This window comes from Herpailurus yagouaroundi, unplaced genomic scaffold (assembly GCF_014898765.1).
Source record: "Herpailurus yagouaroundi ecotype Mexico unplaced genomic scaffold, PumYag 28, whole genome shotgun sequence".
In the NCBI taxonomy this organism is placed as follows: Eukaryota; Metazoa; Chordata; class Mammalia; order Carnivora; family Felidae; genus Herpailurus; species Herpailurus yagouaroundi.
The window spans coordinates 13,793,650-13,805,896 of NW_024412376.1; the positions used below are offsets into that span (position 1 = coordinate 13,793,650).

Here is a 12,247-nt window from a genome sequence, read left to right on the forward strand (position 1 = left end):
AGGCCGGTCTTCTCCACACCAACTGCACCAAAATAGATTTTCCCTGGGTTAGTACCAGGGAATTGTTTCCGAAGCTCCTCAAATACAGGCTCATGTCAACGTGGTCATGAATGACATCACCGTCAAAAGGCCAAGTAATACCAGACAGTGTTGAAAACCTCAAGGCACCTAACATCAGTAGTCCTCAGGCAGATGTCTGCCAGAGGATTAGAAACCTCTAATTGCCTTTAACAAAAAGCTTTCCTGTGCTTACCACAGAAGTTCTTTTAAAGTTCTACCAAAAGTTTCCTTCCCTGATCTGTTCAACCATAAAATTTCAAACAGAGTGCTACAAAAGACCACGGTTTCAGGCAGCAGGGAGAAAAAGGCAGGCCAAGTAATCCAAGAACACAAAGATCCAGAAATGCCAGCACAGTAAGAATGCAGGATTGACAGAGCTGGAACAAAAAGGTTATTTTCAGGGGTCCAGGATGGACTATGGGGCCGAGGCAAAGGTGCCAGGTGTGGCCATGGGAGGGCATGGTTAGGTCAGTGCAGAGGTGATAGAACATCCTTGAGGATACTCAAATTATGGAGCATGATCAAAGGACAGTGATTAAAGAGGAAGACTCAGATAAGACAAATGCAGTCTTTAGTGAACAAGGCAGGGGCCTGCCTAAGCCAATCCAGGTCATACAGTCACCACTAAGGGGCAGAGGGGTGACCAGAAGCAGGGCTGTCTGATGATCCTCTGCTCTTTCCAACAGCCTCTCTGGGAGTGAAACATCCAGTGTGGCCTGATGGCAGAACGCCTCCTCCCTAACGACCCACCTGCCTTTGACATGACTCAGCAGAGACCTATAAACACCGCCCCTCAGCGAGCCAACGGAGCACTGCTTCCTCAGTCCTCACTTTAAAGGTGTAGGGGCAGAAAAGCCCTGACAAATGGAATTTAGTCCCAACCTGCAAAAGAAATCACCGAGCAAAAATTTCTAATAACTGCTTATTCTAGAGTCTTCGGAAATAATATGAAGTAACAAAAAGCTACTACCCTGGAAAAATTCCTGTCAGTCTAGAGAAATGTCAGAAAAAATTGCACCAGGGCCTTGGCTAGAAACCAATAAAGAAACCTAAGTAGGACACACCAGATTAACTGAGTAATAGTTATAGCAACCATACTGCGGATTTTTGGAGGCGACACCAATTTTAAATTTTTACTCCTATATCTCCAGAAACCCCTATTTCACAAATTCTATTTTGACATCCAAACTCAGGACTGCCTCTTACTTTGGAAATGGCACAAAAAACTCCATACTAAATTACAAAGCCCAATTTACTAATGAAGCTTATGAATTATGGACTCATCTCATGTAGGGTACGGTGTAGTCACCCTGCTCTCGCCTAGTTTTAAGACAAACACTATTGTACAATGGAGGAAATACTACATCCAAATCCCTTACAGATTCTTGGTGATGATCCTACACTTTCAAAATGTTTTTAAAAGGAAGCAGACCAGGACAGGACTATGTAGATGACATTGTCCCTCCCAAGCCATATCCCAAACAGTTATGCAGTCTGAGCAAACAAAACCGCTGCAAGCATCCTCGGATGGGAGAGACATTTTCCCCATTGAATATGTCAGCAAAGGCATTCTTCCCAGAGTTTACTCTAGTCCTCACACAAGGGAAAAAGCAGGTGACACATACTCTTCTTTAGAATCCTTGTATCTTCCAACTACTATTATTAAGAAGGTCACATTTAGCCTTTGAGACTTCTCACATCTTTTTTTTGGAGCTTTATCTAAAGAGTACTATCAGTAATAGATACAAATAGTTCTACGCACAGCTGAAAACCAAGCGGTGTTGAAACAGAACATATCAATTGTATGTGGCTTAATACCTCAGGAGTCTTCTTACTCTGTCTTTTCCCAAAAATGCAGTCAAGATCTGTTTTGCTCCGAGATGACAGATCCTTCCCTAGAAAAACAACACGGTGCCTTTCAGTAATACCATTCTTTCTAAAATAAGGGGCACAAATATAAACTATGAGAATCCTGAAAGCAAAATGGATTTTGGAAAAGAGACAATTTTGTAAACTACTTTCTGCCTCCCTTCACAACAACTCCTTAGTTAACAAGTAAAATCAAATAAATTTTAAAATGACTTAAAACTCAAGACAGTGTTTCACAACCAGAATCCGTGATGGTCTCTTCTTTATGGTAGAAACAATCAAAAGCATGTAGCATGAGAGGAAAACTGAATTTCAAAGCTAGCTCTACTACTGGTATACCTTTCACTTATGATTTCTGGGTCTCTGGGTCTCCCATTTATAAAACAGATATTTTTTACTTCAAGGAGACATGAGTTACTCAGGATTATGAAATGCAGAACAAAAAATGCTGGTAGCTTTACAGCTTTTAAACACACACGAATGAGAGCATACTGTATTTGACACATAGGAGCTCAATAACTAATTGAATGAATGAGAACAAATTTAAAAAGAATAAATGCAAACAAAAATTACTACATTAGGGTGAAAGGATTTCAGATTTTTCTCTTTAAAATGTTCTTTAAATCATCTTTAAATAAAAGGATACATAATAAGAGCAGGAAATGAAATGGCTTCTGGCAAAGCACTGTCCAAAGGACCTATGCCTCTTATTAAAAACACTAAACTCTTTAACTTAATTTCAAACCCACAAACCAACTAATTTAAAATTCACTTCTTTGGAATTTCCACTTCTACCAATAATACTCTGTGAGCAGTCAACTGAATCTCTTCCCATTTGTCAACTACATGGCAAATGCACTTTAAAATGTAACTACTACATGTAAAGTCTTGAGGCTCCGGGGGAGTTAGGCTCTAGGTTAGACACAGGAATTTTTGTTTTGAGTAGGAAGCCTAAGTTCCAATGTCATGGACCCACTGGTCTTCTTAGCTTCCTGTAGCAAACTGACTTGGCAAAGTAATGGCATGACCCAGAAAGTTCTAGTTCACTGACAATCACTGGGGCATTCAAATATGATATCGCTCAGTGACTCCATGAAATTAAAAAACAAAACAGCCTTGGATTTAATGCAAAGCCAGGCGCCATAACCAGTTTCACAGGCAGCAGTACCAGATTCAATGGTCCAATCAATACGACCTGTTTCTATCAGGAAGGACATGTTCCTTCATGGCTCTGTGTTACTCTCTCCTTTCTTCCTGAGCTAGAAACAAAGCCCTCCTGGTTCTGATTATTAAGCAGACCCATACAACAGACCCCATAGGAAACCTACTTAAGAACAAAATGAAGCATATCCCAGACAAGAACTCAGAAAATGAACCAGAAAAGTGGGGAATAACACTGCTCATGGTGGGGATAAGTGGACAAACCCTCAGGAGGAGGTCTAGAGATCTATTCTTGGCTTTGTCATCAGCATAACCCATTTTGCACGGCAGAGCACATTCAGGGTGGCAGCTTCTATTTCAGAAAAAGGAGTTATACTTAGTTCAAAATATGTATTCGCCATCTATCCCCAACCTATCTTCTGGAATGGAACAGAAACCCTAAAAGAAATGCAAATTAAGATCTCTTTTATAGCAATTCAACTAAAAGGAATGCTGAAGGGATTAAAGAAGGCAGGGTAAATGCAAGATCACAATTCTAAAACAGGATGTCAAACTATGAACACGCAGAGATTGAAAACAAATCTAAACATCAAAGGGAAAACTGCCAAGCTGGGAGAGACAGTAAGCTGTACCAATGAAGGTGCAAGTGTTTCTAAGGTTTTGGTGATGGGTTCTTGTATCAGAAATTTTTATCCTTTAGAAAGTTCACTTAAGTAAATGTAGAAACCAGGATTGTTACAGGCCTTGCTCTGGATTTGATCTGGAAAACAAAACACAGAGAAGAATTAAGAGTCAGAGACCAATGGAAAGGGACTTAAAAATAGATCAAAATGTGAAGATGGAAGCAATACTGAAATAGTTATTAGTCAATGGTCTTGGGTGAAAAGTTTATCAACGTTACAAAATTATGGCCATTTTGGAATCAGGTAAATATATTAAAACTGAGTTTGAAAGCTTACTGGTCTCAGTTTTGAATTAAGGTTAAATCAAAACAAATACTGTTGATAAACTTAGATGTTAGAGAAAATGACAATCAAAAACTAAAAGGAAATATGTGTTCTCTGTCTGAATTTGGGTCATCTATCTATTAGTCTTCAATTGGCCATAACATTGAGAACCAGGAAAAACAGCTTCCAGTAGCCAAGCTGATAGAACTTAAGTCCATAAAAGGATAAACAAGTACTTTCAGAAAAGAGTACTTTATGATCTTTTTAGCTGTTTTTCTAGTAATCATGATTATTAGGTTTTCCAGTCTATCCAAGTGGCAATTTGGAAAGGAGAGAAGTTACCACAATAGTCAGATACACTTTACAACACCAAGGAGTCCACAAGGGAAGCAAATGAAACTACAAAAAACAAACATAAGAATTGAAGAATCACAGAGATTTGGAGACTCTTACTTTAAGGGTAAAAGTCATATAGAACCCAACAAGTTCTAAGGAAAAAAATGTATTACAGCACTGTATTGTAACAAAGACTTAAAAAAAACCCTGAGTTTTCTACTCAGAGTAAAGGGGCGAGGGCAAGGAAATGCAGGTCTGAGAAATACGTTTGTTAAAATTTAAAAAAAACCCAAAAAACAAACAAAAAAACCACTGCAGGTGTATGTAGGAAGCTTCGTTTGCTTAGAAATTTCATTTGCGTTCCCCAATAAAGGATAAAACACTGCATTCTGATTTCTGTTTTTAATGAAAATACATGGGACCGATAATAATCCTACGACCAAAGATTATGGCAACGTCACTGAAAGGGTGATGTCAGAAAACCAGGAAAACTGAAGGAAACAGAGTAGGGAATGAAAAGAAGTGAGACCCTCACAACCAATAAGACAGTCAGGATTCTGTAAAAGCCTGCCATGGTGCTATTTTATATTTAAATGGCAAAAGAATCAGAAGAGGAAACTGGATGCCCGTCACCAGCAGAGTCCGATGTGGGGAGGAGGTCACCACGCCAGCAGTCCTACAGTCTGGTGTGTCCAGGCTAGCAAGCCAGCTACCAGGACCTGTGCTGTCCGCACAGTTTCCTTGTTTAAGAAGCAAATACTGCAAACTGTCACAGGAATAAGAAGGCTGAGTAATATTACTAGGGTGAAGCTGCACAGCTTCAGTTCGTGCGACCTTTCTTCTAGCCACCGCACGATGCGGGGCAGTGGGGGGGGGGGGGGCAGAAGAAGCAGCGTTCTCTTGATAACTTCCCACTGCATATACTAAACACTTCAAAAATGGTTTTGTAGAATTTCACATTCTCCCTATCTTTTCCTCTCTGTAGATGAGGCCTCAACAAACATTTTTCAAATTAAAAGAAACTGCACTGAAGTTAGGCTTGTTAAACAAATACAGATGAAATTAACTTTTAAGTTATGTAATAAATTGTTTCAAAATAAAAGCAGAAATTTGGGACCAGAAAAAGGAATAATTATGTATTAGAACTAGAATGATATAGCCAGTATTTAGGCAACAGTATATTTTACAGTGCTATTCACTACTGGAATCTCACTGAAGTCAAATTTTTATCTTCACTCTTCAAACCAAGCTATGTAAAATGCCATTTTCCCATGATTTGGTCTCTGAACCACACATGGGAGTTACAACATGAATCACCCTCATCAAATAAGCAAATTAGTTACTGCGGGGCATACCCCCAGGCTAAAATGATTATCATTTAATATGCTGAACAATCAAAAGTTCCATAACATGGGTCATATCCGAAAAGTCATAAAATGGAACCTACTTTAGAACTTTATAATGACTGAGAAATCTTTCCTCATTTTACCTACTTATTTTTCAATAGGCTTCACGCCTAGCATGGAGCCCAATATGGGGCCCAAACACACAACCTTGAGATCAAGACCTGAGCTGAGATCAAGAGTCAGACGCTTAACCAACTGAGCCACTCAGGCACCCCTGAAATCTTTCCTTATTTTTAAGACAGGAAACTGAGTCTGAAAGAAGGTAAGTGCTTAAGTGATGTGAGAGACTAATGGCAGAACCCAAGTTTCCTGTTGATCTAAGAACATCCACCTTAGAGTGTTATGCTAAGTGAAAAAAGCCATACAGAGAAAGACAGATACCATATGTTTTCACTCTTATGTGGATCCTGAGAAACTTAACAGAAACCTATGGGGGAGGGGTAGGAGAAAAAAAAAGAGGTTAGAGTGGGAGAGAGCCAAAGCATAAGAGACTCTTAAAAACTGAGAACAAACTGAGGTTGATGGGGGGGTGGGGGGGGGGGGGGGGGAGGGAGGGGAGGGTAGGTGATGGGTATTGAGGAGGGCATCTTTTGGAATGAGCACTGGGTGTTGTATGGAAACAATTTGACAATAAATTTCATATATTGGAAAAAAAAAAAAGAACATCCACCTTAGAGAAAACTGAGGGTTTATCATTCGTAACCAGGGACAACAATTGTTCTACAAGAAAAGATTTATTAAATGAAAGAACTTTAGAACCTGCTTTCACTGTGGATTGTTAAGATGGGTAGTAAATATATTTTTCTTCACCACCTGGATTTCTGCCTCCTTTTCCCACCTTTTCCACTTACTCTCAATCCGCATTTCCTGTATCTTCCCACTCAATCTCTGCTTCCTTTCTGACAATATATCTTGAAAGGATATATCTTTTCCCTGTATACCAATGCCCTCTTTCTCCCCAGGCAAGGCTAATAAATCAGCAAACCTCATTCAGAGAAAACGAAGGCACAACACATCACGCAGGCCGACAGGGTCACCTGGCAAGGAAGTGGCTTAACTAGAAATAGAAAGCAGATACTCCCAGCATCCATTAGATTAAAGCAGATTAAAGAGGTTTATCCCAGCTTCAGCAAACACTTCGGGTGAAATCATGCATGTAGTTAGATACTAAAGGAAAACTAGATTTGCAAAAGTGAAAGCTTCAAAGGCTGACATGCCATCTAAAAAGTTACAGGCCACTTTTCATGAATTTGCTCAGCATCTTTCTGTGATATGTCTCTTTTTTCCTATAGGTTATAATGAAAAAAGGACGGATAATTAACGACTGGTTATAAAGTGGCGATTTAGCCTCTTCTCAGAAAGACTGAGGAGGTAACAGGGACTGTTCTTGTTCCAGAACAGAAGTGGAGTGGAGAGAAACCCCAATCAGAAACCATAGAGGACAACAACAAAGAAGGTTCTAAACTGAAAGAAGAGGGGAAGACATGAAGAGCCATACAAACCACAGCAGCTGGAAGAGGGAAAGGGGAAGTGCCTGTTTCTCTTTGTACATGTTCCCGAAGCTATTCAGCTCCCGACTCCATTAAACTCTGGCACGGGCTCTCACTTAAACCAAAACCAAACCCAAACCTTTGGGGTTTTGACCCAAGTGAGAACCATTAATTGCCAAGAGGAATGGGAATTCCAGCTCCTACTGCTGTTGAGGCAAGTTCTAGGAATTAGGGAATTCTCAATCATGCCAACTAGACTAAACCAAAGAGATGTGTGCTTCCTGGCATACAAAGATAGAAAGGTGCATCCCATCTCCCATAGAAAGGCCATCGTATGGTGACTAGATAGCACAACAGGATTATCATCACATTTATACTTGAAGTATAGTATGTAACAAATAAGCTTTTGTGCCTGGAAAGTGTACTTAATGCATAATATTATTCTATGGGAAAACATCTGGGGGAATTGAGGAGTTCAAGTTAAATTGTTTCTTACCAATACAAGACTGCCACCTGGTGGTTACACAGGACAACTGCACTTGTAATTGGCAGCGTTTACTGGGAAGGGAGTAGGGAGGCGGTGATGGAAGAAGATGGGATTCACTACCTAGTTCTCAAATGTGTTTTCTAATGCTATTTTGCCATGACCATGGAATGCCTAAGTTAACACTCCATTCAATGAAGAAATGGTGTGAAATAATATAAATCAGTTTAGGAGGGAGATTTCTCATACTGGAGATCTCAAGATAGAACACAATTCTGTAAATTGGAATAATTTAAGAGTTATTCAATACCAACATTAAACTTCAAAAACTAGAAATTGTAAGTAAAAATGCTGAGCAATAAATAAAAATTATTTTCTGACTTAGTGACGTAAAGTCACTTTTCTCTTTTCAACGTTTATTTATTTTTGGGACAGAGAGAGACAGAGCATGAACGGGCGAGGGGCAGAGAGAGAGGGAGACACAGAATCGGAAACAGGCTCCAGGCTCTGAGCCATCAGCCCAGAGCCCGACGCGGGGCTCGAACTCACGGACTGCGAGATCGTGACCTGGCTGAAGTCGGACGCTTAACCGACTGCGCCACCCAGGCGCCCCTCACTTTTCTCTTTTACATAGCAAGTTGACTTCTGCTTCCAGCTTTGCCAAAGGACTTGCATGTAATCTAAAACCGAATGTGGGGCCCTACCTCAGAGCTAACGGATCTGCAATTTAACAAGATCTCCAGGTGACTCACAATAAATGCTGAAACTTTAGCACTGCTGTACATCAAGCCAGGCAGGCCACCCATACTTGTCCATTCTGCACATAAAACAAGAAGTAATGTTGGAGAGAGCTAAAAATGCTTTAAGAAACCTGGTATGAACATGGGGATTTCAACAACAAATAAAGAAATGCTTAATTTTACCTTTTGTGAATTTCATATAATGAACACGGTTTTTGGAGATCTTGGACTTTTCTTCAAGGCTGAAAGTTTTCTTTTCTTTGTTGTCTGAGGAGTCTTTAAAAAAAAAAAAAGAAAGAAAGAAAAGCATTAAATTCTCTGAAACCCATCCCCTCATTCATTCTCTTACCATGACATGGTCTTTTTTAAATAAAATCTTTAGAAGCCCTATTATTTAATACTGAGCTCTATTCATAGGATTAGAAACACTCTCCTTAAACTGTGTACTGTGGATCAGGCAAGGCTATTCACATGAAATTTATAAAATCCTCAAGGAAGAGAAATGAAAACTTGTGTTCACACAAAAGCCTAGAAACGAATGTTATAACAGTCTTATTTATGATAGTAAAATACTGGAAATAACCCAAAATTCCTTCAATGGGCGAATGGCTCAGCAAATTCTGGTACATCTTTACGCTGAAATGCGACTCAGCAATAAAAAGGAATCAAGCTATGGATACATGCAACAACCTCATTGTGCCTGTGAAAAAGGTGGACCTACACACTATATGTTCCATTTAGAGAACGTTGTCAAAATGACAAAACTATAGAGCCAGAGAACACATTCATGGTTTCCAGGGGTCAGGGATGAATGGGGAGTGCTGGAGGATGGAGGGGTGGAAGGTGGGTGTGCATGCAAAAAGGCAGCATGAGGCAGCTCTTCTGTGGTAATGAGACAATCCTGTATCTTAACTTGGTGATGATTACATGAATTTATACACATGATAAAATTCCACACAACTTACACATACACACATACACACACGCATGTGCGCACAAATGAAGGCTAAAAAAATGATGAAAACTTAATAAGGTCTATGGTCTGATTAACAGTCCACACAAGTGTCAATTTCCTGGTTTCAATGTTACGCTGTTGTTATATTAGATGTCACCCCTGGGAAAAAGTGGGTGAATGATACTTAGGACTCTTTGTAGTACTATTTTTGCAATTTTCTATATGTTTATAATTGTTTCAAAATAAAAAATTCTTTTAACAATTGAATAAAGGTAAGAGGTTAAATGATAATCAAAAACCAGATCAGAGATGACAATCAGAGTGTGAAGGAGCAGAGCTAGCACTGAGCCATAGCCTCAAATACCAGATTTCACTAGAGACTTACCTTAAGGACAAAACAAAAACACAAACAAATTGAGGAAGAAACTCAGGTTTATTCTTTTGATAAAAAAGGAAAATGTGATCCAGAAAGTACCTTGCCTAAAATGTCAGAGCAAGTACAACTGGGGTTAGAGTCAATTATAGTCAATTAGTTAACTAGCTCTCCGTATTCCCTCACCTTTATCTATGTGTCAAGGTCAGGCAGCAGAGTACAACAGAAACAGAACACCACAGGTAGAAAAGAGCCTGAATTTTCCATAAAGAAATACAGATAATGAGGTTAGAGAAAGTGGGGGAAAGGAAAATTTTGCCTTAGTACTGGAGCAAAACCAGCACATGTCCACTGACTATGTTATAGGAGTTAGCTGTAATCCCTCCTAGAAATCAGCAATTTTAAAAACAAAGTGTGAATTACATAGTAAGGCTCCAAAGGGTGTATAGATATCTCAAGGTTTCAGAGTATGCTTAGCATGGGTTAATCATATCAGCAACCCAAAACATTTTCTCCTGCAGCCACTTCTCACAAACAGCTTGGGTTTTTTTTCAGACATCCCACGAGTGAATTTTTCTTGTCTTTCGGAGGTCAAACATTTCTTAGGGTACGTAATATTCTCAATTTTGATGTTCCAAACACAAGTCACTTAGTAAGTTCTGAGCTTAGATAAGTAGTTATGATCAACTGAAGGTTTATGAGGCACGAGACCCTGGACTCCAGAGCTTTCTATGCATGTCCTACAAAGGAGGGGCCTTGATGACTAACTGTACTTCACAGGATACTGAGGCACAGAGGGATTAAACGAGGCACATCTATGAGGTGGCTATGAAGGGATTCAAACCTAGGCAGAGATGAGTGACAGTCCACATTCTTACCCATTTCACCATGTCCCCATCAGAGCTGCTCTTGCACTTCAGAGGACACTAAGCCTCACCGGGAGAGCTTCTCACCTGCCGAGGACACAGGCTTCCCACAGTACATGGAGCACGGACAGATCCCAGGGGAATCAGTCCCTAGCTTTTTCCCCACACTGCTCTATGAGCGGATGCAGCAATGTGGCTCTCCTTCTCCACTACTCCCATGGGTCCTTCCCTCACTTTACAAGAGGGGCACAACTCTCCTCTCAGCAAGGATATAAACAAGGCACAAACCAAAGGACTGGGAAGCATCTTTTAATCAAAGCAGCAAAAGCAGCCCCCTCCCCGCACCAATCTATCTATCTCATCAAGAGACGCACTTCCAGAAAGACTGCACTATTATAATAATTATTTTCAAAATTTGTAATATATTTCCCAGTTTTATTCATTGCCATCTACTGATACAATGACAACTTCATCCAAAGAAAAATATTTACACTTAAAATCTTGGGGTTACTAGAAATAAAGCAACCTTGAATTGCTCAAATTCTTTCCTCTCTCTCTGTCTCTTTTTTGGAGAGGTATGGTGGCAAATCCCACTCTAGGAACAGAGACTTTTGGGGGCTGATTTACACAAGAGCAGTCTTTCCCAGGAATGGTGTATTTATATGTATTTGTTTTGTGGCAGAGAAATAGAATAGGATGATGAATTTTAAAAAGTTTAAACAAAAAGAAACATATAAGCATAAAATACTATGGGTTATGTGCAATGGAAACATTATTTCAGAGGAAAAGGAAAAATGAAATATAACATTTTTGACTACTAAAAGACTTGCTGGTGTATTTATAAATATGTGGCAATGAATATCAAATTGTACTGGTATATAGCATCCGCTGGGTACATTTAACAACATAATGGTATTATTTTAAAATGCTAGCATTTCCCAATAGGCCAGAAATTATATTTTTTGCAATGACTTAAAGCTATGATTAAAAACCTTATAAATGGTGTTCTCAAAAATGTGAGGTGGAGGTGGGGGGGTGCATGTGTGGCTCAGTTGGTTAAGCATCCAACTCTTGATTTAGGCTCAGGTCATGATCTCACAGTTCGTGGGTTCGAGCCCTGTGCTGGGCTCTGTGTTGACAGCACGGAGCCTGCTTGGGATTCTCTCTCTCCCTGTCTCTGCCCGTCTCCAGCTCACTCACTTTCTCTCAAAAGAAGTAAATAAACTTAAAAAAAAAATGTGAGACAGGGAATACTGTTTTTCAAAGTGCAAAAAAACTTGAAGACCCCAGTCCTAAACAGGTGTTTGGCATCCCAGTTTATTTTCAAAAATATTTAAAATCATAAGGGACAAAATATCTGCTGGAAGTAACAAACATTTCGTAAAACCATGAAGTCCACTGAAAAGCTGAGTTGAGTCTGGTAGAGAGAACTAATTAATAAAATAATTCCAAAAAATGAAATTCTGAAGAATATACCGAGTTTTATGTCCCACAAGAAAATAAGGGTTATTTCTAGAATCTTTGCAAGACATTCTATGAAGTGAACAGTATGGAATCTCT

General features: G+C 39.5%; 1 protein-coding gene across 3 annotated transcripts in view; it reads right to left on the reverse strand.

Annotated features, from left to right (window-relative positions):
* Positions 1 to 12,247, reverse strand: part of PINX1 (PIN2 (TERF1) interacting telomerase inhibitor 1) — an 89,367-nt gene that overhangs the window by 55,366 nt on the left and 21,754 nt on the right. For all 3 annotated transcript variants that reach the window (XM_040469782.1, XM_040469800.1, XM_040469790.1), the window contains 2 exons: positions 8,677 to 8,769; positions 1,879 to 1,955 (listed from right to left, as the gene is read on the reverse strand). In XM_040469782.1, the coding sequence (XP_040325716.1) occupies positions 1,879 to 1,955; positions 8,677 to 8,769 (170 nt within the window). The remainder of the gene's footprint in view (positions 1 to 1,878; positions 1,956 to 8,676; positions 8,770 to 12,247) is intronic.